The sequence below is a fragment of the Lissotriton vulgaris genome, unplaced genomic scaffold (assembly GCF_964263255.1).
Source record: "Lissotriton vulgaris unplaced genomic scaffold, aLisVul1.2 SCAFFOLD_710, whole genome shotgun sequence".
NCBI lineage: Eukaryota > Metazoa > Chordata > Amphibia > Caudata > Salamandridae > Lissotriton > Lissotriton vulgaris.
Window position 1 is genome coordinate 640,576 of NW_028245732.1, and position 27,720 is coordinate 668,295.

At 45.7% G+C, this 27,720-nt stretch overlaps 1 protein-coding gene across 1 annotated transcript in view; it reads right to left on the bottom strand.

The window, feature by feature from the left end:
- Positions 1–16,711: 16,711 nt before the first annotated feature.
- LOC147666301 (histone H4 transcription factor-like) overlaps positions 16,712–27,720 on the bottom strand; it is a 157,018-nt gene continuing 146,009 nt past the window's right edge. Inside the window, 2 exon segments of the mRNA XM_086949149.1 lie at positions 16,712–17,066; positions 17,069–17,415. Coding sequence (XP_086805275.1) covers positions 16,861–17,066; positions 17,069–17,415 — 553 coding nt within the window. The 3' untranslated portion in view covers positions 16,712–16,860.

Genomic DNA, 27,720 nt, shown 5'->3' on the forward strand with positions numbered 1-27,720 from the left:
TCAAGGACACATCCATTTGCGAGCGAAACTCCCAAAGTTCCGACAGTATCGATCTTAACGTTAGCCCAGATGTCGTTTGATCCATTTTATCAAGTTCGGCACCAATATCAATCAGCTCCCCGGGTGAAAACTGGTATTTCCAGGAGGGGCGAACAGGATCACGAGAGGGCAGGCGTAAACGGTGACCCGCCGTTATCCAAAGCCGCGGTGACTCGGCGGAACACACAGGCCGGGGTCCCGACCCGCCGAGACCCCGCAGAAATCTATGCCGGGTCCGCGGGACGGGGATCCCCACCCTCAGTCAGCAAGCAGGTCACCTCTATCTCAATGCTGGGATAGGAAAACAATCGCCTCCAAATTCGGGCATAAATGAAGTTTCCACTGCGATCGACCGGACCCTGCCAAGGTCCCTAGCCGATGTTGTTGCACTGCAGCCCAGCCTTGCGGATACTCGAGGCCCCGGCTTCACCGTCGGAACAGGCCACAGCCTTCAACATGGTGTAAGTTTGCTAAATCAGCAGATAAAAACGTCGGGATTTCGCCATCGGGAGTGAGGAACACTTCATACACGCAGAGGCTGGGCGTAAGGTCGGGATATTGTACAGGATCTTGCGGCGGAATACGGAGATCAGCGGAGCCGGGAACCTAAGCAGCCATCTTGTTTGCTGTTGTAGCTCCTCCTCCTATTATCTCTTTTTTATCTTCTTGATCCACCTTTCTTTTTCCAGCACAGTACCCTCTTGTAAGAACATGAATGTCTATTGCTGCCTCGAGTCCCACTACGTTTTACATTGTTTTCTTAGATTCCCCTGATGAAGGGCTACCTTCTGAACCCGAAATGCATTGGGATTTTTAACCTGAGATGTAATTGAAGATTTATTTGAAGACTTCACGTCTGGATTTTGTGAATTTTGAACATCATCCTTGAACTTATGGTTTACTATAAAGACATTTATCTCAAAGCTTGAAGACTTCACGTTGTTCATTACTTTGTATATTTCTTTTACTGTGTTTACAAATTAATTCATTGTTTAAGATTTATATCACACTAATTATAAACTCATCTTTGTACACTCATACCAGAGTGACTTGAGCAGTGCATCCTGTTTTCCAGATAACCATCTGGCAAATTTCTACTTTGAATTGGACCCTGGCCATCTTGGAGGAAGGAGATGGCAATCATGTTCCACCAACAGACATCTGCTAGGCAGACACTACTATATGGTTGGCTACCAGAAATAGATTGTTAATGAAGTGAAGCCACCTTCAGAGTTATTGTGTCTCCTGGACAGGACCTCATTCAGCCCTGCTTTTTGCAGTACCACATGGCAGGCGTGAGCAACCATCGGAGGTGGGTGTTCGCATGTGAATCTACAGCACCACACAATACAAACTGATGCTTGCAGGGTAAGTAACATTTTCTGTTCATAACATCTGTTGAGAGAAACACACATACTCTGAATAGACTGTAAAGCACTCTCTCCGAATAAGCTGTGTTTAACGTGTGGATTGTGCAGATGTCTGAAACAGAGTCCTTAGGACTGTTTGGCCAGCTAGAGTTTGCTTTCTAGTAAGAATATCCACACAGTAGTGTTTAGTAAATGCATGCAAGGTTGACCAGGTAGCCACTTCGCATGGGTCATCTAGAGGAATGTTTGCAAGGCCAAGGAGGGGGCCTTCTTAGAGGTACAGGGAGACATTGCTTGCCTTTTTGGTAGCAAGTTTGGAAGGGATTCACTATTTACCTTGAAATTCCTGCTTTTGAAATCCGCTCACATTTTGGGGCGTTGCTAAAGGCTAAAAAAGCTGGTCTAAGGTACAAAAAGGATTAGATCTATCAATTCAGTACATGAGAGCGTGCTTCATATCCAACTGCGGATGGCTCACTCTGCCACTATATCGGGATGTGGGAAAAAGACTGGGAGATCTATAGTTTGGTTAAGGTGAAAAGGAGAAGTCATATTAGGCAAGAACTTAACCTTTAGAATGACCCTGTTGCAAATCTGATTCAAGATTCCTGTAGTGTGAGTGCTGCTTATTCACTAATGCGCATGAGGGATGTTATTACGACTAAGAATGCTACGTTCAAGGAAAGGTACTAGAGAGATCAGGAAAGATTGGGGCTCAAAAGAGGGCCATATGAGTCTAGTAAGGACTACATTGAGACTCTACTCCGGGGCTGGAGGCACCTTTGTGGGGATGACTCTTAAGACAGTCTATAAATGACTGGTATACTGAAAAGGGAAGAGTGTTCTCTCCTCTACACATAAGCTGCCAAGTGAAGACGAATGGAGGTGTATGCTAACCCAGAATGTGTTAGACGGAGGAAGTAGCAAACACTAACTTGGACCGCAGGTTTGAGGGTGTCCAGGAGTTTCAAGGTACAGTCATAAACAAATCTTTTCCATTTGGCTGCTTTATATGCCTGTGTAGTCGGCCTGCTGACTTACTTAAGAATACCCTTGCAATCCTGTGGAAGGCATAGGTACTCAAAACTCTAGGACCTCTGTTGCTAGATCGCTAGGCTGACCTGTTTGGGGTATGGATGTCAGATCTGTAGTTGGTTTCTGGTGAAAAGGTTGGTTTTGTTGGAGAGTTTCTCATGTGGACTTATTAACGTTTCAGTATAGCCGAGCACTAGGGCGGTCGGGCCAAATGGGGACCCAAATATGAGTGTTTCAAAAGTTTGCTGCATCTAGCAGAAGTAGCAGGAGTGGCAGAAACGCGTAGGCAAATATCAATGGCTAGGTCATTTACAGTGCACTGCCAAATGTGTGTGTGTGTGGATGCAAAGTTAGGGCATTTTGCGTTGTCCGGAGTGGTGAAAGGTCTTTGGGAAGGTGCCACAGTGATGGAAATAACTGGAGAGATACAGGAATGAGTTACTATTCATGGACTTGTTAGTTAGACCCACAGAGGTGGTCTGATTGGCCGTTGTCCACCCCCAGAGGATAATACGCCATCCAGTGAATGCGTTGGCAGAGTGCCCAAACCAAAATGTCAGAGATAGTAGGGCACGGCAGAGTGAGAAGTTAGTAGTACATGGCAAACATGCTGTTTGTACAGAACGCATCCCGGCGCTAACAGTCGGACTTCAATAGAGAACGGAAAAGAGCTAAGATTTAAACAGGTGGGTCTTTAGGTCTTTCCTGAAGAGCTTTCTGAGGGTGCAAGGCGAGGACCGTATGGAAGCGTATTGCAAAGCTTAGCTGTTAAGAAAGTGAAGGACCATAAACCACGGGCCGGATGGCCTTGAACGGCTCTGGGACATACATTTTAGAGGGGCAACAAGATCCATGTCACCCAGTAGCCAGCGGTCCATCAGCTCAAGATCATAGTCCACAGGAACGGTTAATGTTATCAGTCACTCGTAAAGCTTCACAATCGTGGAGGGTGAGGAAGTGGTCAAACATCAGTACTTCCCAGACTCACTCCGATAGCCAGAGTAAGAAAAAAATCAAGTCCGAGGTGTGACCCACCATTTGCACAGGTCCATGCAAGTGTTGTTCTAGGATGAAACCCTCAAGGGTATGAACCAAATTCAAAGCACTAGAACAATTCAGTTGTCAACGTATAAGTTTAAGTCTTCCAATGTGTAGGCTGGGGCAAAATGGCGATGCAAGATACCATCATACCCAGGAGGCACATTAGTGTTCTCACTGGGAGAGAACAACTATTTATTTAGGTTTAATAGAGCGCGAACAAGATCCTTGCGGATATCAGAGTGCTTTACAATGGACAAACAATGATTATAGCAAATTAATAACAAGCAACAATATATAGAACAAGCATGGGATAAATAAATAAAACAGTAGTAGTAAAAACAACAAAAGCATGGGATCATAGTTATTCCAAGCCCATAAACAGAGAATTCCCAAAATAAAGACAGCGAGTCTCGGATGAAAAAGGTTCAGGACAGGGAAAAGTGGTCAAGTAAATTTTGTCATGAGAATCGCTTTGACTTCCTTTTTGAAGGATACGAAAGAAGAATTCAGTCTGGTTTCCGGGGGAAGAGTATTCCAAATCCTAGGCGCCATTCCAGAGAAGGTTCTTTTATATGGTTTTTTTTAATTGAATCTTTGAGGTTTCAGAAGAAGGTTATTTGCACCCCTAGAGGACCTTGAGCCACAGGAGATTGTCAATTTCTGAGCAAGATAAATGGATGCCTTGTGGTGTAAAGCCTTATGTGTCATGCAATCAATTTTAGGCTGAATTCTTGCTTTGAGCGGGAGCCAATTCAGGGATTTTAGGTCAGGGGAGATGTGGGAACTTCTTTTCGAACCAGTGATGAGTCTTGCTGCAGAGTTTATTGATGCTCTTAGGGGGGCTGTAGTCGTTTTTGGGAGGCCGCATAGAGAGACAATACCATATTCCACACGGGGGATAACTAGCGCTTGTCCAGCCTGCTTGTAGTCGTTGGCTGGTAAGAATGGTTACAGCTTCCTTAGAATGTTTAACTGGAAGATTGCTCCCTTTGTAGCGTTGCTGACATGTTTCTGCATCCTCAGATTGCTGTCCAGAGTTATTCCCAGTGATTTTGCTGAGTCCACAATAGAAGGTTGAACGTTGAGAGCAGTGAGATGTTGGATCAAGTTTTGCATCAGAGGGATTTTAGCAGGGGGGGGCTATAAGGAGGAATTCAGTCAGAGCGTAAAGAGAGAAACTGCTGAAAAGCTGTGACCCATTGTTGACTCCTGTAGGCTTTGCCTGTAATAGAGTTTGAGGTTAACCCTAGGAAGGATTAAATCTGTTGAGAATCCAAATGTGTTTTGGTGGGGTTAATGGTAAGTCTTAGACTGAAGGGGAGAGACTGTCGCATACGGGCCAAGCCCTGAAGCTTGCTTGAGATCTTGTTCTTCCCATCGTAAAAGAGTGAAAGTATGGCAAACATTGCTAGGCACTTGGTGAAGATACCTGGAGCGGTGGTAACGCAGAAAGGCAGAACTTTAAACTGGTAGGGACGGCAACTTACCACAAACTGCAGAAGGGATCGATGTGCTTAATGAACATGGAAATACGAATCTTGAAGATCCAAAGCGGTCATGAAGTTGCCCTGCTGCAGTACAGAGATGACCTCATGAAGGGTTACCATATGGAAGTGTTCAACAGGAATGGGTTGAGAGGCCTGAGGTCGAGGACTGCCCTGAGGGAGCCATCTTTCTTGGGAATGAGAAAGTAGACCTCTTTTTCCCGATGTTGCAACAAACGGGTTTGATGATCCGTTTGGAGAAGGGCTGCACCTCTTCCTCTAAAAGGTACATGTTATTTGCGGAGGTGTGAAGGAGGGTGTGGTATGTTGTAAAGGTATGTGAGAAGTTGTAGGCAGTAACCATATTGCACCAAAACTAGAACCTATTTGTCTGAAGTGATTGTTTGCCAGCGTGGCGGGTAATCATTGAGTCTCTTCCCAACAGGTATTGTGTAACCAGGGTGGGGGCGGAAGGGGAGATGTGGAGTTATTACTTGGGGGGTTCCCCTTGCTGCTGGAACATCCCTTGCCTTAACCTCTGAAATTTCCTCTATTCCCGCATGGAAGTAGGTTTGTTTTTGTTGCCCCTGGTACCCTTCGAGGTACCTTTTAAGGTGGCATAATACTGTTGGTTTCTAAAGGAACCTCTGCAGGCAGGAGCATGCAGGGCAGCCGCAGCCCTTGGAGCATAAGTATCATTTTGTATCTTTTCCAACATCTGGTCAGCTGTTGGTGCAAACCGGTGTCCTCCATCAAAGGGCAGGCTGAGCTGATGTTGTTGGCACTTCAGGTTTGGACCCCGAAATGCAGAGCCATGTATGGCGTTGGATAAGACTACTAGGATTAACTCTGTGGGCTGCAGTATGCACAGCAAATAATTGCATTAGAAATTGTCTTTCCCTCTGTGACTAGTTCCTCCCCACTTTGGCAATATCCAGGTCGGTGGTGCTGTAGTAAGCCTTGCATTTGGTCCCAATGGTGCCTTTCTCATGTTGCCAGCAGCCCTGCTGGGTTGCCAACTCACCAATGGTTAAAGACCCCTGCCACAACCTGTTTTCCCTCTGCGCCCAAATTTTCACTCTCCCAATCAGGAAGGGAAGCGTAACCCGTCCCTTGAGACTTTGCACGTTTACACGCAGAATGGACCACTAGTTAGTCTGGTTCCACATGTTCCCTTATGTATGGAGGGTCATTAAGTGAGGTTATGTATTTGCGTTCTACCCTCTGGGTTACTACCCGGGCTTTCACAGGTTCTTTAAACAGCTCTGTACCTCTTTAACACTCTCTTTTGCATGGGATAAAGTCAACAGTACTTGGAAAAGGGTTCCACCAAAAAGTCATCCTCTTTATGCACAACATGAAGGTCAACATTGTGGTACTGGGCAGCCCTGTGAATTACCTCATGGTAGGAAAATGGGTTGTCGTGGGAGTGGTGGCAGGAAGATTAAGATGGCAAGAGATCCGGACCCAGGCACACAGGGGCAGAGGGGATCTTTAAGATACTCTTCCCACAGATCCTTCCCATCAGCTGCTGAGCCTCGAACACCAGGAAGGGTTCATATCTGGTCGATAGGCACTGTGTGAATCAGCTGATGGCCGAGGTGAACCCACAGGCATGTAAAGCCTGGGTGATGTGAAATGAAGTGGAGGTGAAAGAGGAGGTGGTGATAGAGATGGGGTAGAAGGAGCAAAGTGAATGGGGCTGGTCCCTTTGTCTTTGTACTTCCTTTTTCAAAGCCGGTTCTGCACACTGCTTCTTTCTCAGGGCCGATTCTGGCACCAAACAGACTACTCAAAAGTTAGGTTTCTTGTGCGAGGCAAAATCTCAACCGGTGTTGGTGGTGACTTTGATGTTGTTTTTCCAGTTTGTTGGTTGATGTACAGTCTTGTTTGTTTGGCATCCAATTCCTCTTGCAAGTGTTCCAGACTCTGTTGTCCTGTATCTTACGGATGCTTGGATCCCGCAGTTCTAGACACCGACCACTTGTGTGCCAAAGCAGTTGGAATGTCTCTGGACGCTTCCAGAGTTCAATACTTTGACACTGAACCTTCTATCTGATTCCTGGTGCTTCAGCGCCAATGGTGTTGTGGGGGTCCAACTGGCTTAGAGTGAGCTCTGGGAGCTGGTACCATTTTAGGGCTGTTCATCATCTTCGGCACCTTCTTGGGCTTAGTTGCCAAAATATTCATCTTGGTTGATGACTTAGAGCCCTGGGATATTACTGGCTCTGTGGGTTTCTCCAAGGTTGAACAGCGCCTGAACCGTGTGAGACTGAGGGGCTCGGCTCAACAAAGAGGGGCTGGTGCAAAAAACAAAACAAAAAAAAAAACACCGCACCTGCGAGAGTCTATCAAGGATTCTTAAAGTGCAAATCTATACCCACGGTTTGTCAGAAGGGGGTAACCAAAATCTTTTCTTACTATGATAACTTTTGAGATCCCATGTAACAAAATGACTATCTGTATGCTTTAATAGAGAGTAGTAACAATCCACCCATAAATGCCTACTGACTAACAAGGGCCTTCTGCTTTTGTAGTAATGTTTCATAGTAAACAATCAAACTTATAGCTTTTATCATTGGCTGGCACCATAACCAACTCAGGCCTACTTTGGTGGGCATACATTTTTCCACAAAGCAACCATCCGGTTTATCATAATTAAGGCTCACTAGTTTTCTTTTTTTAATGATTTTTACTGATAAACCCATACAGAAAACACTGTTTCCTGTCTGTATTTTTAAAAGTGGAAAAAAACTGAAAATGTGGTTTCTTTTGAGTGACTGTCCATGCTGGGATTAATGGCCTTCAGGCCAATAGCTGTACATATTGGCAGCATGGAGAGTTAGAAAGCTGAAGGATATTTGCTTACATTTCTGCATATCTCAACACGTGTGCTATTATGCTATTTTTTTCATGTGCGTTTATTATATTTTGGCTGTGTAATATGCTAAAACCTGACAGGCATCAACGTTTGAGACCACATTTATCCATTAAATGAATGTGGAATTATACCAGTTATCACCTCTTCTGTTCTGAAAACACTAAAAAATATGGGTAAGTACCAATAAGATGGCTAAAAAATAAATATGGATAAATACAAACTGAATTGTTAAAAAAATAAATAGCATAACACCAGGAGCCCCAACCATAATAAAATTACAGTAATGTACAAAATTACAATTGTCAAGACCATATAAAATCCTTTCTAAGAGAGCTACTAGGGGTTATCGAAGAGCACAACTTGTACCGACATGTTTTTCGGGTGGGCCATCAACATCAAAGCCCTTGCCTATTATGGCAATCTACGAGATTGCGTAACAAAATATTTGCCAATAGGCTTTACCACAGTGTAATAATCCGTCCTTAAAAGCCCAATGCCTTTGACATAAGCTTTTCACAAAAAATAGGTCAGGCCTACTAATTTTGTCATAACATTTCCTAAAGAATAGATCAAACCTATGTAATCTGTCACAACTTTTAATAATGAACTGAAAAGGCATATAGGACTTACCATTCTCTGGATACCATAGCCAATAAAATGCCTATTTAAGGGCACATAAAATGGCAACCATCATAGTGCTTGAACTGGAAAACAGCAAACATTTCAGACTTCCCTCCAACCATCTGCGCTGTTGCCCGAAAAATACCACATATTATCCACTTATCTAAGACTGCATTAAATTGCCATATGTGTGCCCCTGAAAGGAGAAAAAGATTCATCCCATTAAAGCTTACTTAGGGAGCCTTCTCTGGGCAGACATCATTTTGCTGGTGCATGCAGATGAATAAACAAACACAATCACAGCTATGTGGAGGGAAAGCACTATATCTGTGCAAGCACAAAACTTCTGCCCAATCAAAACGTGCTTCTGTACATGTGTGCGTCCAAAGCCCTCTGTAGTATTTCTGAAAGCAAATTTTTAGGTTGATCACATAAGGTCTAGCGACTGAGGTAATACCGTGAAAAGCCGGATTTGCCTGGGGGCTGGGTGGAACAGATAACAGTGAACCTGGGCAAGAGTGTAAAGGGCAGCTTTAGGAAAATGTGGAGAAGACCCAAGTTTACAGGTGGAACTACGATCAAGGTGTGTAAACTGGAAAGAGAAAACATTATAGATTGAGACAAGTTTCTTGATAAAACCATTTTACCCAAATTTCCTGTCAATAATTTACACATCTCAGAAGGAGAGGAGAGATTCATCTTGATGAATAGACAACTGTTCCCCGGACACAGTGTGAAACCGGTCCCACACTCAGGAAAGGTCTAACTCGCCACCATGCGCAGACCTCTCTGAAAGGAGGGTACAATCTACTGTATTTCTTTAGACATGCAGAACCAGCCAGAAACCCCCTATTTGTGCCAGAGAAATAAGCTACTACCAGAATTGCACCAACTCTGTTGTCTATGGCAGAGAATCGGGTATGCAAGAGTAATTATTTCTTTATTCCTGTTCTCAGATGTATTATATTTTAATTTCAAATGCCAAGGCAAATATATCGGAATATACTCCACAATAGTATCAACTTTTTTATCCCATAGGAGTGAGTCACTTACGAAATACATTATGCTGCAAGCAACACAAAAGCCCCAACTCCGAAACACACTCCGCTAGCACAGACCACCAAACAGACAAAAATATACATGCATAACAGGGGAAATAAGAAGCCAAAGCGGACAATACTAATGTTCCAGATAAATAATTTCTTCTTCAGAATCACATCTTCCCTAAATGCCAAACTATAGCTACCCGTGTGGCAGCTACAAGCACCTCATTAACCAATCAATATTTTAGTACTACCTGGCAAATTTCAATGTCTGCGCATGAGCAATCACTGCTGCAGAAAGTGTGAACAGACTTCAAGAGTAGCTTTGCTTATCCCTTCAAGGCACTCCTCATTAGAACTGCAGCTATCAAGCTTACTCTCATGGAGTTGGATATTCCAACTTCAAGTGTGGATTTTGATAACCAGGCGTTCACTAACATACAAGGTGTCGTGAGCTTATATTTCGTTTGCTAGATTAAAGACAGTTGTCGGAAATTTGTGTTGCTGTTGATACAGACAAAATTAGAAATATGAAAGTTTTACCGGAATTTTGGTATAGGAAATGACAAGATTTAAAAATTGATAAGTCAGCGAAGACTATAAAGCAACAACAAAAAAGGTTTATTTCACCAGAAGCCTTTATTTCATCTGCATGCATGAGTCAAGTAACGCAGCCATAAAATCAATTGAGAAAACAATCATACCCTGATGGTGGAAGCAACCCGACTTGTACACACTTTCATTCCATCCCCATAAAAAACATTTTTGTTTTTTTTAAAAACAACTGGATACCGAAAAACACTTGGATATCAACCTTTCCAGAACTTTATAATGTAGCCTTAAAGCCATGTGCCAAAGGAAAAAACCTGCAGTCATATGCCCACTCCTGCCCGATATGCTGGCACCAGACAGGAAGGCCAATAACAAGGGACTATATCAAGTAGTAATATTCTCTTCAGAAGAGATGCTTTCCCTTCAGAACATTCCATCGATTTCTAGCAGAATATTCTACAAAAAAATAAAAAGGAGGAAGAGCAGGGTGAAAGCTGCGGAGAGTGCCCTTGGTGAAGACTAATGGCCTTTGTGACAGATGCTCTATTGGAGCTCTCAACATAACTACAACTTGAATGTAACAATTGTTACATTCAGCATTTTTCATTTTACAGATGATAGGGAAAATTTAATATGCAAAATAAAAATGTTGTTGCACGAGTATCTCTGGTTCACTAAACTACCTACCAAAGAAAATCCATCAATTTGGTGTCCAAAGTCTAAGCCTTCAGCAGCTGTAATGCCTAGATGAGAGGGGCAGGGCCAAGGCAGGGAATCACACATTCTTGCCTGGATGCATTTTACGTACAGGTCCTTGTTGTTCAAATCATAAAATTTTGGTAGCAATTTTGTACAGTGAAGGGACAATTTCTGACTTAACTAAGACGATCTAATTGGTATAACACACTTTGGAGACGGATAGGAGCATTCTTTCTGATAGATTTATGAAGCATGGCCGGTCTGTTGGCTCTTTTGCACCCACTTTATAGTAAAAATAACATCCAATTTTCAATGGTATTTAAAAAATCTTTCCCAGTCTGCAGTGCTGGAAGACAGGGAGAAAGTAGAGAGTCATGCTGCTCTTAAAGGGTGTTCAGCATTAGCTGGGGTACCCGCTGTAAAGACGTGCTGCCCTGCCGCGCCAATAGTTTCCAAAATTAAGGCTGGGAGTATGTAGTCAGTCTGCCAATGTAATGGTTATAAACCTGGTGAATACAACACTGATCAGGAAATGTTATAGACCGTGTGAAGGGAAGCATTGCGTCCTGGGGCTAGGGTACCATTGGCCCTCGTAGAGCTGGATTTGTGTATGTAGGTTTTGCTAAAAACAAGTTATTCCATCAAAAAGTACACTTAACACAGTTTGTAACTTATTGGTACCACATTTTACTTCATTAAGCCACCAAACCGGTTTAATGAAGACAACTGTATACTGGTTTAAGGGCTGCCACCCGGTTGGCATCTACAGCAAGCTAAGTGGGCAAGAGACATGGATTAGGATATTCTTCTAGGTGATGTCCTCATGTCCCAGCTCACCCACCCAGTCTGACCATGTTCCCCGTCTTATTGGCTCACTGGTTAGCCTCTGTAACCTCCCTAATGCTCTTGTAAAGCGAAATAAGATATTACAATATGATTGAGAGATCCTCTTCTTGCACTGCTTGCTAAAACCGACAACTCGGCTGGCTTAGTAGCACCTGTATAGACTTAAAACCCAAAGTGCAAAACATGCATTACAGCTTAAAAGTATTGCAGGATCGAAAAATGATCCCTCTAAGCTCTACTGCTTTTTGCGACTGTCAGATGAAACACATCATATTTGCAATACGAAGCTCTTACGACATTTGGGAAAACAATTGCTCATTCGGTTAAAGCAGGTTCTCCATATTCTGACGTTGAGAGTACTTGCATGATCTCAGTGCTGCCTAAGGTTTAGGTCAAGTATTGCTGCCATGATTTTACGCTTCATATTTTAATTCAAAGGACTTCTTTTCCAGTCTGGTTAGCCGCCATCTTGACTACAAGCAAAGGTTTTTTGAGGCTGCAACATCCAACATCAATGCGTATAGGTAATAGAACATATGATGGTACCAAGGAATGAAGAATAATGCTTTGCCAAAACTACCACAAACATCTAAACTGTCAGTTTAGGTCTCTGAAGAACCCTTTGGGAACTTAAGAGTGTATAGATACTCAGCTAGAGTTAAAGGCCAAGGGACCTAGTATTGACTCCGATCCTCACAACATCCTTTGAAGAAACACTTTTCACTTAAAAAAGACTGACCCACCTAGCTTTTTAATGCATTTCTTAAAGAAGAACTAGAGTCATAAGTAATGTTTACAGTATCTAAAGCACAAGCCCTATCATCATATGTAGGGAAATCAAACACTGGCTTGACATCCTTGCAGCTAAGGAGCCAGAAAACAGCCTGAAAATTTAATTAGGAAGGAAGGATCTTCCTCACATCACCCAAAGCAAAATTCCTTTCACGAATTGCAGAAGCAGCTAAGTCTGGGCAGAAGAAAGACAACTAAATGGGCCACCAGATACAATTATGTAGCTGCCAATGACAACTGCAGTCTTAATATTATGCCTGTGGTCTACAAAAAGAATACAGATATAGTAAGTGCCGGTCACCTTTGGCATTTACTCTATTAGAAAAGGCATGTGAATATAAAAACTTTACACGGTCAGTACACATTTTTGTGGTCCCTGCAGAGAATGAAAGCATTGACATAGGTTAAAGCCGCCTGGAGGTGGCAGAGGATCCCATTTACAGTCAGCATATGCCAGGCTATTCAGGGCACCACTGCCAACATTCAGCAGCTTGTGGTTCCGATGTCCGCCTCATCTAAATAAGGATCACTGATCCACTGGTATCAACCAGCGGAGTGCCTGACAACAGCCAGCTCTTCATCTCATCACCAGACAAAACCCACAGCAGAACATTGTTCCCATTGGTATGAATAGAATTAAAATTAAATGGGCAAGGGTTGATTGTGCAAGATTTTCAAAAAAAGTTACTATCAGGAAGCCTTTAGCAATTCATGACAGTTACCCCCATTCCCTAATCAATAAGAGTACCAGGAAGGGCATATCCATATCTCAAACTCAATTTTAATCTGTCGGTGAGGCCAAAACAAAATCCAAAAGGGGTGGTTTAAATATCAGTGCATAAAGGCATGTAGTCACTTGATTGAACTTTCGAATCAACTCCCTAGAGATGTTTTGAAAATACAGGAAGCAAGATCCTCCAATGAAAAATCTTAAGATTAGAAAAAAGTAACTCCAGGAGAAAGCCTGGGCCAATTTCGTACAAGCAGCAGAGACCAAGGATAGCACCTTGTTCTGGAGAACGGTAAATGTTCTAATATTTTATTGGGGTGTAGGCCTGGACTTAAGAGTCCTCAATAACTCCAGCTCAACGGGAAGACCATGTCGGTGCAATTTTTTTCACCCTAGCTTAGAGGAGAAAATTTCTAATTAATTTGCTGGTGCAGTCTTCACTCACAAAAGGTGGTGAAGGCCTTCTCTAATAGTCCTAATGGTTGGGCCCCCTGTCTGAACAGGGTATCAATGGACACGTACAAGTCATCCCGACCTATGGGCCCCTCTATTAACTAAGGTTTTCAATACAAAAGGAGCTGGGAATGTTACCCCTTTATGGTTCATTTCACTCATTATCCCCATCTTCAAAAAGGGCTCAAGGGGTGATCCCAAATGCTATTGCCCGATCTCTTCACTCGACTATTCGGCCAAACTATTGGGGACGATCTCTTTACTCAACTCTTCAGCCAAACCATTGGGGAGAGTCCTGTTGGAGAGACTACAAGTGTGGGCTGAGGAAATGAAATCCTTTTCAAACATCCAGTATCAGTTTACGAAAGGTTTGGGAATGGTTGAGCAATTGCTCAACCTGAACCTCCTGATAGGAAAATATTGTTTGGCTAAGGAGGGAGCATTGTATATATGCTTTCTCTACCTAGGGTGTGCTTTTGATCTGGTTAATCACAGAGGTCTGTGGGAGTGCTCGGATAAGCTAAGGGTGCCTAAAGAGATCATTTCGCTGTTGGCTTTCTTTACTGTAATTTAACAGCCAAGGTGTAGTTTGGATCTAAAGGAGAGCTAACTACACCCTTTAATGTTGGAAGAGGGTATGTGTTGCCCCCCCCCCCCCTTCCTCTTCTCCCTTTATATTAACAGTATGGAACATTCGCTCCAGGTCATAGGCACAGATTCTGTTGTATGCCAATGATGATGCTGTAATGGCACCATATGGTGTAAATCTGAGATCCACATTTCTAGAGATAGCATTAGGGATTATGTGGGTTTAGACTAAGTTGATAAAATCCCATGGTTACACTTCATAAAACAAACCCTATGGGTCTTGGGGCAGAAAGGAAGGGGTCTATGGGCATCCCCGGAGGATATGGTCTTGTTTTCTAATAGAGAATTATGGGGTCTAGTATTTCAAATGTGCCCAAAGTGATCCCAAATGGATCAGAATAATGTAGAAGTATAACAATATGGGGCTTTAAATGAGGGGGTTTGTTGTACGATGTATCTTACTGTTATTAAGAGCTATCTTAGATATTTATTAACACAGTTTTCACCTCCTTATCCTCTATCATAAAATTGCATTTCGTGGGAAAGCAGGATGAGTGCCATCATTCAGAAATGTCTTTGTGACAATCGGTCGGTCCAGTCTGCCCAGCCTGTCATACTTTTCTGCAGTGTTGATTCAGCTTCCAGGAAGTTTTACCTTAGACCTCTATTTTTAGCTAAAAGAATGATTTATTACCGCCAGGCTTTTAAGTATTTGTATGACTTGAGAAATGGGAATACTTGTTATATGCTTGTAACAAACAAGGGTTCCCTGTGATCAATACAGTAATAACCCCTAGGTCAGGGAAAAAACACTGTGTAGGTATCAAGCCAAGCGGTAATAGACGGGACTTGCCCACGTAATAGTGATGGGACACAACAACCCACTTCCGTAGCAAAAGACAGTTTCTTTTATTAAGACAAAATTCATTAAAAAAACAAACCACAGTGACAATTTTTTTAAAAGAAAGAATGATTTATTACCGCCAGGCTTTTAAGTATTTGTATGACTTGAGCAATGGGAATACTTGTTATATGGTCACTATGTTCCTGTCATCTGCTACTTATCTTAGAAACTCTAAGAACAACAGATTAATTTTACTGGATCAGTATAGTGGACATAGTCCCGAAATCATGTATACTTATGAAGCTCAAGATCATGGTTGAACACGGTTTTAAAAGCATAACCCTAATGGCATTTTAGTTCTATTTTTAGTGTTGCATAATTGTGTTTTATAAATATGAAATGGAATGTTTTTTTTTTTAATCATGTGTAACATTGTGTTGATTTTTTTTGCTCTTTTATACGAGTCAAATAAAGCTCAACAATTGAATTGACTGGTCACGGGCTGCTGCAGAGCATCAGAGGAAACCATGGAGAAAGAAAAAAAACCTTTGCTGCCTTCCCAACTCAGTATACAGAGCTCACAGATCTCCTTTAGGAGATTCCGTAGACCCACCAGACTCAAGGGCCATGTAGAAAGTTCTCACTTCTAATCTCTTCCAGTTAGCACCCTGCAAGACATATCCTAAACAATGTATGAACTACCATAAATGATCATTTTGCTGTGCTAAAAAAAAAAAAAAAAATATATATATATATATATATATATATATATATATATATATATATATATATATATATATATATATATATATATATATATATATCTCTCAAGGCAGGCAGGGCAGCACATCAAATTAGTCTTCACAGCTAATTGCGAGTTTTAGGCGTACGGGTGGCTTTCAGCACAGCATGATATGGTACATTTGGACCGTAGACGCCAAACTCTACCGATATGCCGCGTTTGAATTGTCCGGATCCAGGGACAATGCCTGATTTTATGTAGAAGAACCTATTTTAGTTCTTCCTCACCATGATAAGGATGTGCGGTGCGAACTTCTATTGATGATCTAATTGAGAGTTGTTTTAAACAGACGACTAATCAGGGTGACAGGGGTCCTGTAACACAATTGCCACTACGCTACTTACAGAGATATTACGGAACAATAATTGGAGACCATCAAAACTATCTGCCCTGAGGAAGCTCCCGATGTGGGAGATAAACGCGTTGGCTGATTCTTGTATGATTGAAATGATTAATTTTTCCACAAAACTTAATGAATAAAGAAGGAATAATTTTGATACAAACTTTGCCTTTTTGGACTTTGTGATGGTGCGCCCCCACTATTCTTAAAAACAGCATGATATGTTTCTAAGCCTGAAACCTCATCTACAGTTTCAGGATGTAAGGAGTTTAGAGTAGTGAGGTCAGTTGCACACCCACTTCGGGACATCTCTCTCAGACATGTACAGGCTGGTGAAGACAACACTGGAATCAAAACCCTGCTCCAATCACAGGATATTTAGGCTCCGCTGATGTGCAGTTCACTGAAAGTGGTCACAGATATTATCCTCAATTTACATGCCACCTCCTGCCCTCCCATGTTGGATTTTGGAGGAGCAGAAGATGCAGGCCAGATCCTCCTCAGTTTGAGTTGTACCACTTTGATGAAAGGGTGATTAGAGTCCATGCTCTGCCCCTACGGATGGCTCAGGACAGACTGTTCTATTGGCGGATCCACATCGATCAGCCAGTACGATTACAACCTGCCTCAAAAACAAGTCAATATTCTTTTCTCCTTTTATAGTCATGGTGCTGCTGCTTAACTTGGGGGATGCTGGAAGCTAAGGGCGGCTCTTACAGTACTTCCTTTTGCGTTTAGTCACCGAGATATCTGGGTGGAAGGGATCCAGGCCACCAGGGGATGGGAATCTATGGGGAGATGCCGGATGACTCCTATCCTTGTACGACAGGTTGTCTTGGAGTCCATTAACAGTCTTCTGAAATTTGTTATTAATGGTCATCGCCACCTCCTTGGCTGTACCCCCATGCTAAGCTCTCCAGAGGTACAAGGTAACAGGGACATGTGCTTCCTTTGGACTGTCTGGATTAAATGTTCATCATCTCTACTCCGGCAGTTACCCTGTGAGGTTTGAGGGAAGAGGGTTGGCTCCAGCAAAACCCCGTTTAGTTGCACCATCTTTGTCTGGGTGGCTTCTGCAGGTTCACAATGGATCTCTTCCAGGTTCGAATACCCACTGGCAATCATCAGAGAGTCAGAGGAACTATCAGGCACTGAGCTCTGCTTTTCCTGTCCCTCCAAGAGTTGCTCTGTAAGCTCCAAGCTCTCGTAGCGCACCAGCTGTAAGCGCAAGAATCCATCCTCATGCTCTTTATATCTACAGAGAAAGGAGAGAGAGAGAAAGTCAAACTGATGAAGACAGAGACCAAAGGAGAGGCTGTAAAAGACTCAAGTAACGCAGAGCGGGCGAAGGGCAGGAAAGAGAAAAAACAAAAGAGAAAGGGTAGTGGTGATGCGATCTGAAGAGACCGAGGAAGAAAAAAAGGAAAATAGGAGACTGATAGGATGCAAAGACTGAGGAAGAGTTAAACGAAGAATGATAGTATGGGTGAATTAGACGCCAAGAGTGAGGATAGAGGGGAGGAAGGTATTAGGCTGAAGAGAAACCAAGAGGCAGGAACAGAGCAGTGTGCCAGAGGCCAAGAGCAAGGTGGATTTACAGACTGAACAAAGAAAGGCAGGGTAAGATTAAAGATTTAAAAAGACAAAGTATTTGGTAGAAGATAATTGTGGCAGTTGTGGACAAATGGGTAAGACAGCATAAAGACCAAGCGAAAAGAGGAAAAGAGACCTAGATGGGGAGGAGGGAAACTGAAGTGGTGATGATGATGAAGGGAGATGTTTTTGGGTAGAGAAATAGAGACCACGAAACACTGAATTCTGGTACTCCCCTCCACACCCATTTCTTTATTAGAGAACTTAACCAACATACCACACAGCAAGAGCACTGCAATGACAGATAGCATTTGGAAGACCAAAACTTAATTTGGTGACATTCTATCGGGATGTATTGAAGAGTCATTTAAAACAGTCATTGTTGGGTTTACAAGAAAACTGGCCATGGAATCGTACTGACTATTGGAAGTAATGGTAGGATCAGGTTAACATTCAATAGTTATGTTTCCTTGTGGTTGTTTCATCCATAAAAATGACACCCATATCTTCCGAGACATTCGATTCAACTGGACCTGGTGGACCCCACTTTTATTTTGTCTTACTTATCAAACTGCCAGAAGCTTATCAGTCATCACATGCCTTCAACTATGGTTACAATGCGGAAGTACCATAGCAGTTAGAGGTTACTGGGTAATGACTAGCCCTGTCCTTTGCCACTGGTGTCCCCCGGACAGAATACAGTTGCACTCCAACTGAATGACGAGGCACTCATTTGTATAATTTGACTGTATCATGGTAGCAGAGTTGAGGGGTCATGACATACTCATGGAGGTCGCTGTGGGATCGACACGTTAGAATAGAGTATTATTTATCAACAAATAAAAATAATACATCTCCAATGCGCATAGATACCGAACAGCGTAAGTGGCCGGCTCTTTATCTACTTGAGAACCGACCCCCAACAAGCTTGTAGCTTCTTAGCACTGGGCACTAGGGCTTAGGTTAATATGGAGTTCTTAATATTGCGCTCTATAGCTAGTGTTATCTACTGTGGTTTCACGAGGGTCTACTCAGAGGCATTCAGGTATGGGATTCTTTAAAAACCTTTTGAAAAAGATAAAATGCTTCAGTTTACAGTTCTGGGTCAATGGTAGGCAGTAGGTTCGAAGCCAGGTTCCTCAAAGGAATGCACTGAGGAAGGCACCTAGTACACGTGTCACAATCCGAACGCATCAAAAATGAAGCATATAACTGCCAAGCCAAGAATTAAGTCCATATCTTTAAAAAACAAGCATTTACAATGCAACGGTCTCGCCTTTGCAAAAGTTAGAGCTATTGGCATTGTAAATGACAATTTTTTTATGTATGTGTTTGTTTTGAAAACAGATAAATAAACGGCATTGTCATTTATAATGCTAATAGCTTAATATCTCGCAAATGTGAGACCTATTGCATGTGCAACCACACACACACACAGAGCCACACAAAGAGCACACACACACACACACACACACACACAGATGTGGTGGAAGTGGATCTGGTGGATGTGGGGGTGTTGGATGTGTTGGTGGTGGATGATGTGGTGGTGGATGTGGTGGTGGTGGGTGTGGTGGTGGTGGGTGTGGTGGATGTGGTGGTGGGTGTGGTGGTTGATGTGGTGGATGTGGTGGTGGTGGATGTGGTGGGGGTGGATGTGGTGGGGGTGGATGTGGGGGTGGTGGATGTGGGGGTGGTGGTGGTGGATGTGGTGGTGGTGGATGTGGTGGTGGTGGATGTGGTGGATGTGGTGGTGGTGGATGTGGTGGTGGTGGATGTGGTGGCGGTGGATGTTGTGGCGGTGGATGTGGTGGCGGTGGATGTGGTGGCGGTGGATGTGGTGGCGGTGGATATGGTGGCGGTGGATGTGGTGGCGGTGGATGTGGTGGCGGTGGGTGTGGTGGTGGTGGATGTGGTGGTGGTGGATGTGGTGGTGGTGGATGTGGTGGTGGTGGATGTGGTGGTGGTGGGTGTGGTGGTGGTGGGTGTGGTGGTGGTGGATGTGGTGGGGTGGATGTGGTGGGTGGTGGGGTGGATGTTTGGGTGGTGGATGTGGTGGTGGTGGATGTGGTGGTGGTGGATGTGGTGGTGGTGGATGTGGTGGTGGTGGATGTGGTGGTGGATGTGGTGGTGGTGGATGTGGTGGTGGTGGATGTGGTGGTGGTGGATGTGGTGGTGGTGGATGTGGTGGTGGTGGATGTGGTGGTGGTGGATGTGGTAGTGGTGGATGTGGTAGTGGTGGATGTGGTAGTGGTGGATGTGGTAGTGGTGGATGTGGTAGTGGTGGATGTGGTAGTGGTGGATGTGGTAGTGGATGTGGTGGTGGTGGATGTGGTGGTGGATGTGGTGGTGGTGGATGTGGTGCAGGTGGTGGATGTGGTGATGGTGGTGGATGTGGTGATGGTGGTGGATGTGGTGGTGGTGGTGGATGTGGTGGACGTGGTGGTGGTAGATGTGGTGGTGGTGGATGTGGTAGTGGATGTGGTGGATGTAGTGGATTTGGTGGAAGTAGTGGATGTGGTGGATGTGGTAGATGTGGTGGATATGGTGGTGGTGGATGTGGTGATGGTGTTGGATGTGGTGGATGTAGTGGATGTGGGGGTGGAGGTGGATGTGGATGTGGTGGTGGATGTGGTGGTGGATGTGGGGGTGGTGGGGGTGGTGGATGTGGTGGCGGTGGATGTGGTGGTGGTGGACGTGGTGGTGGTGGACGTGGTGGTGGTGGACGTGGTGGTGGTGGTGTATGTGGTGGTGGTGTATGTGGTGGTGGCTGTGGTGGTGGCTGTGGTGGTGGCTGTGGTGAATGTGGTGGTGAATGTGGTGGTGTTGGATGTAGTGGATGTGGTGGTGGATGTGGTGGTGGATGTGGTGGTGGTGGTGGATGTGGTGGTGCTTTTAATTACTTAAAGTCCCGCCATACATTGACAACAATGTGCGTGTCGAGTGGGATGTCCGCTGAAAGTTTACTTCCCAGACTATTAACAATAACAGAGCCTGTCGCCCTCATTGAAATAGGCACGTGCTGGTGGCAGTAACAAAGCCACCTGTCCGTAAACACTGAAAGCCACTGGTTTTAAACCCAACACATATTTAACCTCCCAGACACCTACAGCCATTAACCGTGCAATATTTACAGCAGCCTATTTTTCCATGATCTCAAGGGAGGGTTTGCCACAGAAAAGATTGTTTGTTTTCCCTATTGGTTTTTACCGGGTTGAGCAGTGAGCTAAGATGGGCCAAACGAGAAATACAAACGTTTGACCCAAGGGGCCATTAGGAACAGCTGGTTGTTGAAAAATAACTTCGCTCTGCAAAAAAAACACAAGACTTTTAATTTTCACAGCTGTGAGAGTAGGGTGGAGCTCGCCGCTGATCTTGGGGTAAAACCAATGGAGCTGACGAGACCAGGCAGTGAGTGCTCAGCACTTCGAGCCGAGCTAGCCGCACACTGCTCTTGGGGTGAAAGCACGTAGGATGACAAGAGCGGGTGCCTATAAAATGAAGACATCCATCAAGCAGAGACTGTGCTAACGAAAATGTATACTTACTCGTGCCAGCCTGGCAGACTGAAGGCCCTGAAGCAGGGAAGGGGCAGGGATCCTCCAGGGGCGAGGACTCTCGCAGATCACCCCGACCGTGCCACGTGCAGAGTCTGGACACCTAACTCCCCGGTTAAGTTGGTCCGTGTAAGCAACCGAGAGGAGGGGAGAGTCGTGGCTGCCTGCAGCCAGCATTGCTCTGCTGTTACTGCCCGAGCTCAGGTTTCCCGCAGCCTGCCTGCCTGCTGCAGGAGCTTTCACAGGACACAACCTGCAAAAACTTGTTTAGAGTGGCGCTGAAGAGGGGGCGCATAGTAATGCGGGCTGCACAACTCTTACTGCGTTCACTCGTGGTGCCTTGGCGGGGCTTGCTGGGCTTGCTTGTGTGCTTCCCAGAGAGACAGGAGATTTGGAACGCGCGCGCGCGGCCGGCGCCTATCGCTTTCCTGAGCGTGCGCGTGACATCTCCTGTCTCCTGGGAAGCAGACCCGGCAACAATAGTATCGCGCCTGCGCGATGGCATATGGCTTCGCCATATGCATCGCAGGCCCAAGACCTAAAAAGCACTGCTGCAAAACCGGCACCCAGTAGCAAAACCGGCCCACACCACTCAAAAACCGGCCCACACCCTTCAAGGCCACCTGGACAAAGCCTGGTGCCTGCTACAACCAGTCCAGCCCCAACAACTACCTGGCTTGGGTATGGACAAAGTCTGATACAGAGGGGTGGGCAGTAGATAGACAGAATACAGTTTGGGGTTAAATTTGAAAAGCAGTGTTCCTGGTGCGATAGGAGGGAAGGGGCACAGGTTAAGTTTTAAATTAGCATGGTGGAAAACATGTATGTTTTGCATTGGCGAGATGACACAAAACACCTGGAATGTGTTGGACAGGTTGCAAAACAGAAATCATGCTCTGGGTAAGGGGCACAACACTGTTTTATTTAACACTAGGGGGTGCAGATTGCTAGCAATTTTTATATCAGGCATTAGCCAGGACCTTCTGAATGTGCTAAAATTAGACATATAATGTATGTACTTGTGGGGCTATCAGTCAGCCCACTTCATTCATTGGTCTCTTCACGTCTTTCTTCCACCCAATAAAAACACACAACTTGGGGCAAACAGTCAGCCAATTTCAGCCATTGGCTAGCTTCACTACGAGTAATGGCATTCTGCTATTTCACAAGAGGTCATCCATACATAAAGTAATTCCTTCAAGTTTCAGGGTCTACTAAGGCAATGTGTACTTTTTGAGACCCAAAAAATAGTTTGGCATTTAGTAATTTGTTTTCTTTAAAATTTATAATGGTCTAGCAACTTTCCTTGACAACATTTTGCAAAAACCTTGACCAAAAACAAACTTTTAAAAAGCCAGAAGTCTGGCAGTCAGACCAATTTTTTGCCAATGTTTGTTGAAACTGGAGCGAATTAGGGAAGCAAGTATGTTTCAGATGGAGGAGGGAGCAGTGCTACAGGAATTAGATGATACAAAACTCTATAGTTTTATAAACAATCAGGATATCTGTAGGTCTGGGTACTCTTTGGTGACTTGCAAGATCTTAATCATGCATAATTGGGTTAATGTGTCCATGTGTTTAAAGAAAATGCCGAAATAAAAGTATACCGATGGAGACAGCCCGAGGAAACAAAAACGTAATCATAAAATATTAAGAATGACAACAAATAGCAGAAACACACCCTGGTCGCATGTAGCTGTGCATTGGTGAGGCAGGAAAAGAGTCTGATGTCATTCCTCAAACCCAGGTGGGAAGAAGGGTGCAAGATGTTTCTTGCTGCCTCCCACCCACACTTGCATAACCAGATGCACCAGGAATGGATAGTCAAGAGAGCAAACATTCATCCTTTTAGCTCCTTGTTGTTTGATTACCTCCCCAAACTGCTCACAGGCCAGCCTTGCAAAGGGCACAGTATTTGTGAAAGTATAAGTACCGAGCCCAAACTTTTGGTCATAAGCCCGCAGCTAGGGCTATTGAGGTCAGGAGTAATTAATACCAAGGGTGAGTAATCTTGATTCCACCCCATGGCTCTTTCATACACCACCAGACACTCCCTGTCCTTTTATCTCAGTCCTGCAGGGTCCTGTTTTCTACCTTCCTGACATTATATTCAGTTTTTCTCTTTCTCTTCATGTTGTTCGACCACTTTTGCTCTGGGTCAAAGTCTGATGAGGAAAAATAAGTGCTGGTCCCCAAATCTGCAACCAACAGCTCATACTAAGCACTGAGAGAGTCCTTTTTTTGGCTTCCTGTCCTCGTTCTTTCCCACCAGATCAGATGAATAGTCACAGTGCGGACATGACATACTGCCTACAGCGGTGGGCTACCCACTCGTCTTGGCATTCCCCCCCTCACCACCTTAGCCCAGCCATGCCCTGTAACAGATCACCAATGCCTAAGGCTGCTCCCCTGTTATGCCCACTTCACTGTATCCAAAGACACTGGCAGTTATAAGTGTGTGCTCTTCCGACAAAAAGTCCCATTCTAATACCATCTCTCTTTGCTTGCTTCTGGTCTTTAAATGCTCGCAGTTAGCACGATAGAAAATCCTTCAGCTGAACTGGGTCCTTGGTTCACGCTCACATGCAGCCCTGAAGAGCACAGTTTGTCAACTTGGAACGGCACGGACCGCCATTCCTTACTAACGAGCCGTAGGACGGTTGCTTCGCTGCACACACAGAATATTACACCAGCTGAAGCATTATCGGCTTTTGTATGTGACTGCGCTTTGCATATCAACTGTGCACCTTTGCGCACACTATTTGAAAAACACACACCGTAATAAATTCATCAGAAACACACCTACCTACTCAGTCAGACAGTGCGTGTGGGAAACCACAGGGCGGTGCATGTTCTGCTTCTAGGCCTGTAGACTTGCAAGCGTGTATGACATTCTGGTGAATACATGTTATTTTTTAGTTCAAACAGTCATGCATGAAGGATTTCATTATCAGGACTGTTCTCAAACAAAGGCACATTCTTCTGTCTGCTCACTTTAAACCGAATCGCATGAAACGTACACTCACATCAACACAACCTGAAATACAAATGTAGTCCTTTTCGCCCACTCATCGGTAGCTTTTGCTCTTCCAACGTAAAAGCTCGGTTACGCAACATTTATAGTTAACGCACAAGTTACTACTTGTGTAACGATATATCTGTAAGAGACATTAGTTAGTGATAGATTCCTTACCTTAGAATATCCCCAGGCGTCAGACTGGATCCGGAAAGTTTTGCGTAGCAGTACCCTTGCGCGTCGGTAGGCGTCGTCTGCGGCTCCGCGTCCGTCGTAGGCGTCGTGGGCGCCGTGATGACGTCGTCGGAGTACTTAGACGCCGCCTCCGCGTGCTGACGTCAGTTCTTAGCCACAGCTTTTCCGCGCCAGAAGCGCAGAGCCATGACAAAAACCAACACTGGTGCCAAGAAACTAGGGCCCTGAAAGGGGATGACCTTAACCCTAGATATCGGTTCGCAGAACGGGGAGGATGGGTGGGTCGGTAAGGAATCTATCACTAACTAATGTCTCTTACAGATATATCGTTACACAAGTAGTAACTTGTGCATCTGAAAGAGACACGTTAGTGATAGATTCCTTACCTTAGAATAGATACCCCAGCAATACCATCCCCGTGGTGGTGGGTCTGCGAACCAATATTTACACCAGAAAGTCCTGGAGAACGGAGCGGCCAAAGTAGCCGTCCCTCCAGACTTGACTGTCCAGGCAGTAGTGCCTAGCAAACGTGTGCAACGAGGCCCACGTAGCTGCCTGGCAAATGTCCTGCAAGGGCACACCTCGGCCCAAGGCAGTTGTAGTGGACGTGGCTCGAGTGGAATGAGCCCTCAGCCCAACAGGGGGTTCCTTCTTAGCCAAGGAGTAACACGCCTGGATGCACATGATAATCCATCGAGAGATGGTCCTCTTGTGCACCTCTTTCCCTTTCTTAGCGCCCGCGTACCCAACAAAGAGTTGATCATCCACCCAGAACTGGCGTGTGCGATCCAGATAGAACGAGAGCGCACGTTTTGGGTCCAGACGGTGGAGCCTCTCCTCCTCTATCGAGGGGTGCAGAGGCGGCAAGAAGGTGGGCAATGTGATGGACTGCCCAATGTGGAAGGCCGTGACCACCTTAGGCAAGAAGGAGGGCCTAGTCCTCAAAACAACCTTGTCCGGATGAACTGAAAGGAAAGGAGGCTTACAAGAGAGGGCCTGGAGCTCACTCACTCTCCTGGCAGAGGTGATGGCTACCAGGAAGGCAGTCTTCAAAGAAAGAAGGCGAAGTGGACAGTTATGAAGTGGCTCAAAGGGAGCGCACATCAGAAATGTTAGAACCAGGTTCAAGTCCCACTGAGGCATCACAAAAGGAACAGGAGGAAAGGTATGAGTGATGCCTTTCAGAAATCTGTTTACTATAGGGGACTTGAACAAAGAAGGTTGGTCAGGCAGCCTCAGAAAGGCTGAAAGAGCCGAAAGATAGCCCTTGATAGTGCCCAGAGCAGAGCCCTGCTGGGCAAGAGAAAGAAGGAAGAGAAGAATCTCAGAGAGAGGGGCATTGAGAGGATCCACAGCCTTTGCTGTGCACCATGCCACAAATCTGTTCCACCTGCAGGCGTATACCATTTTTGTGGAGGGACGCCTGGCTGCCAGAATGATGTTGCAAACTTCAGGAGGCAAGTCAAATGGCCTCAACTGTCGCCGCTCAATCTCCATGCATGGAGGTGGAGACTGGACAGGTTCGGGTGGAGGACCGTCCCCTGCTGCTGCGACAGAAGGTCCTCCTGAAGAGGCAGACGAACCGGGTGATCGACTGACATACTGAGTAGCTCGGGATACCAGTACCTTCGTGCCCAGTCCGGAGCCACAAGGATGACTTGTGCCCGGTCGCGCTTGATCTTCTTCAGCACTCTGGGCAGAAGAGGTATAGGCGGAAAGGCGTACAACAGACCGCAGCTCCACTCGCGACGAAAAGCGTCTCCGGGCGAGTGCCGCCTTGGAAATTCCAACGCGCAGAACTGATGACATTGCGCGTTCTCTTCGGTGGCGAATAGATCTAACCAAGGCTCTCCCCAATGCAGAAAGAGGCCTTGCGCCACGTCCGAGTTCAGACGCCATTCGTGATCAATCGAGCACCGACGGCTGAGTTCGTCCGCCCTGGCGTTCAGAGAACCTGCCAGGTGTTGAACGACCAGAGTCACGCCCTGATGTTCCAGCCATTGCCAGAGGCGCAGAGCCTCCTGGCATAGGGTCCACGACCCCACACCGCCCTGTTTATTGCAGTACCACATGGCGGTGGTGTTGTCCGTGAACACCTGCACTGCACTCCCTCGGACAGACGGGAGGAATGCTTTCAGTGCCAGACGAATCGCCCGCAGCTCCAACAGATTGATATGGAGCCGGGACTCCGCCGGAGACCAGAGTCCTCTGATCTCCGCCTCTCCCAAGTGGCCACCCCAGCCCTGGAGGGACGCGTCCGTCACAACTACGTGCTCCGGTTGGGGAAGGGAGAGGGATCTGCCGTTGACCCAATCGCGGTCCGTGAGCCACCACTGCAGCTGTCTCGCAGTGCCCTCCGAGATCAGGACATGGTCGGACAGGTTGCCCCGGTGCTGGGCCCACTGAAACTTCAGGTCCCACTGCAGAGCCCGCATCCGCCACCGTGCGTGATGCACCAGAAGGATGCAGGAGGCCATCAGCCCCAGAAGCCGCAGCGTCAACCTGACCGAAACCCGGGATAACGGCCCGAAGATCGGAATCAGGGTCTGTATATCCCGAACCCGCTGTTCGGGCGGATAAACCCGAAACTGCGCCGAGTCGAGAACTGCTCCGATGAAAAGGAGCTTCTGAGAGGGGCACAGGTGTGACTTCGGCACATTGATGGAAAATCCCAGCCGGTGCAGGAGATCCGCCGTAGTCTGGAGGTGGTTGACGACTGCCTGGGGCGAGCCCGCCTTCAACAACCAGTCGTCTAGGTAGGGGAAGACTGAAACCCCTAACCTGCGCAGGTGAGCTGCGACCACCGCCATCACCTTCGTGAACACCCGTGGGGCGCTGGTAAGGCCGAAGGGGAGCACGGTAAACTGAAAGTGCTCGAGGCCTACCGTGAACCGCAGGTAACGCCGGTGGGCCGGCAGGACGGGGATGTGGAAATACGCATCCTGCAAGTCCAACGCTACCATCCAGTCTCCTGGGTCTAGGGCAGCCAAGACCTGAGCCAGAGTCAGCATTTTGAACTTCTCCTTCCGGAGGAAGCCGTTGACGTCCCTCAGATCCAAGATAGGGCGTAGGCCCCCTTTGCCCTTCTTGGGTACCAGGAAGTAGTGGGAGTAGCAACCACGACCTACTTCTGGCCCAGGAACGCGCTCGATGGCCCCCTTGGCCAAGAGGGCCGAAACTTCCTCCTGCAGGAGCCGCAAAT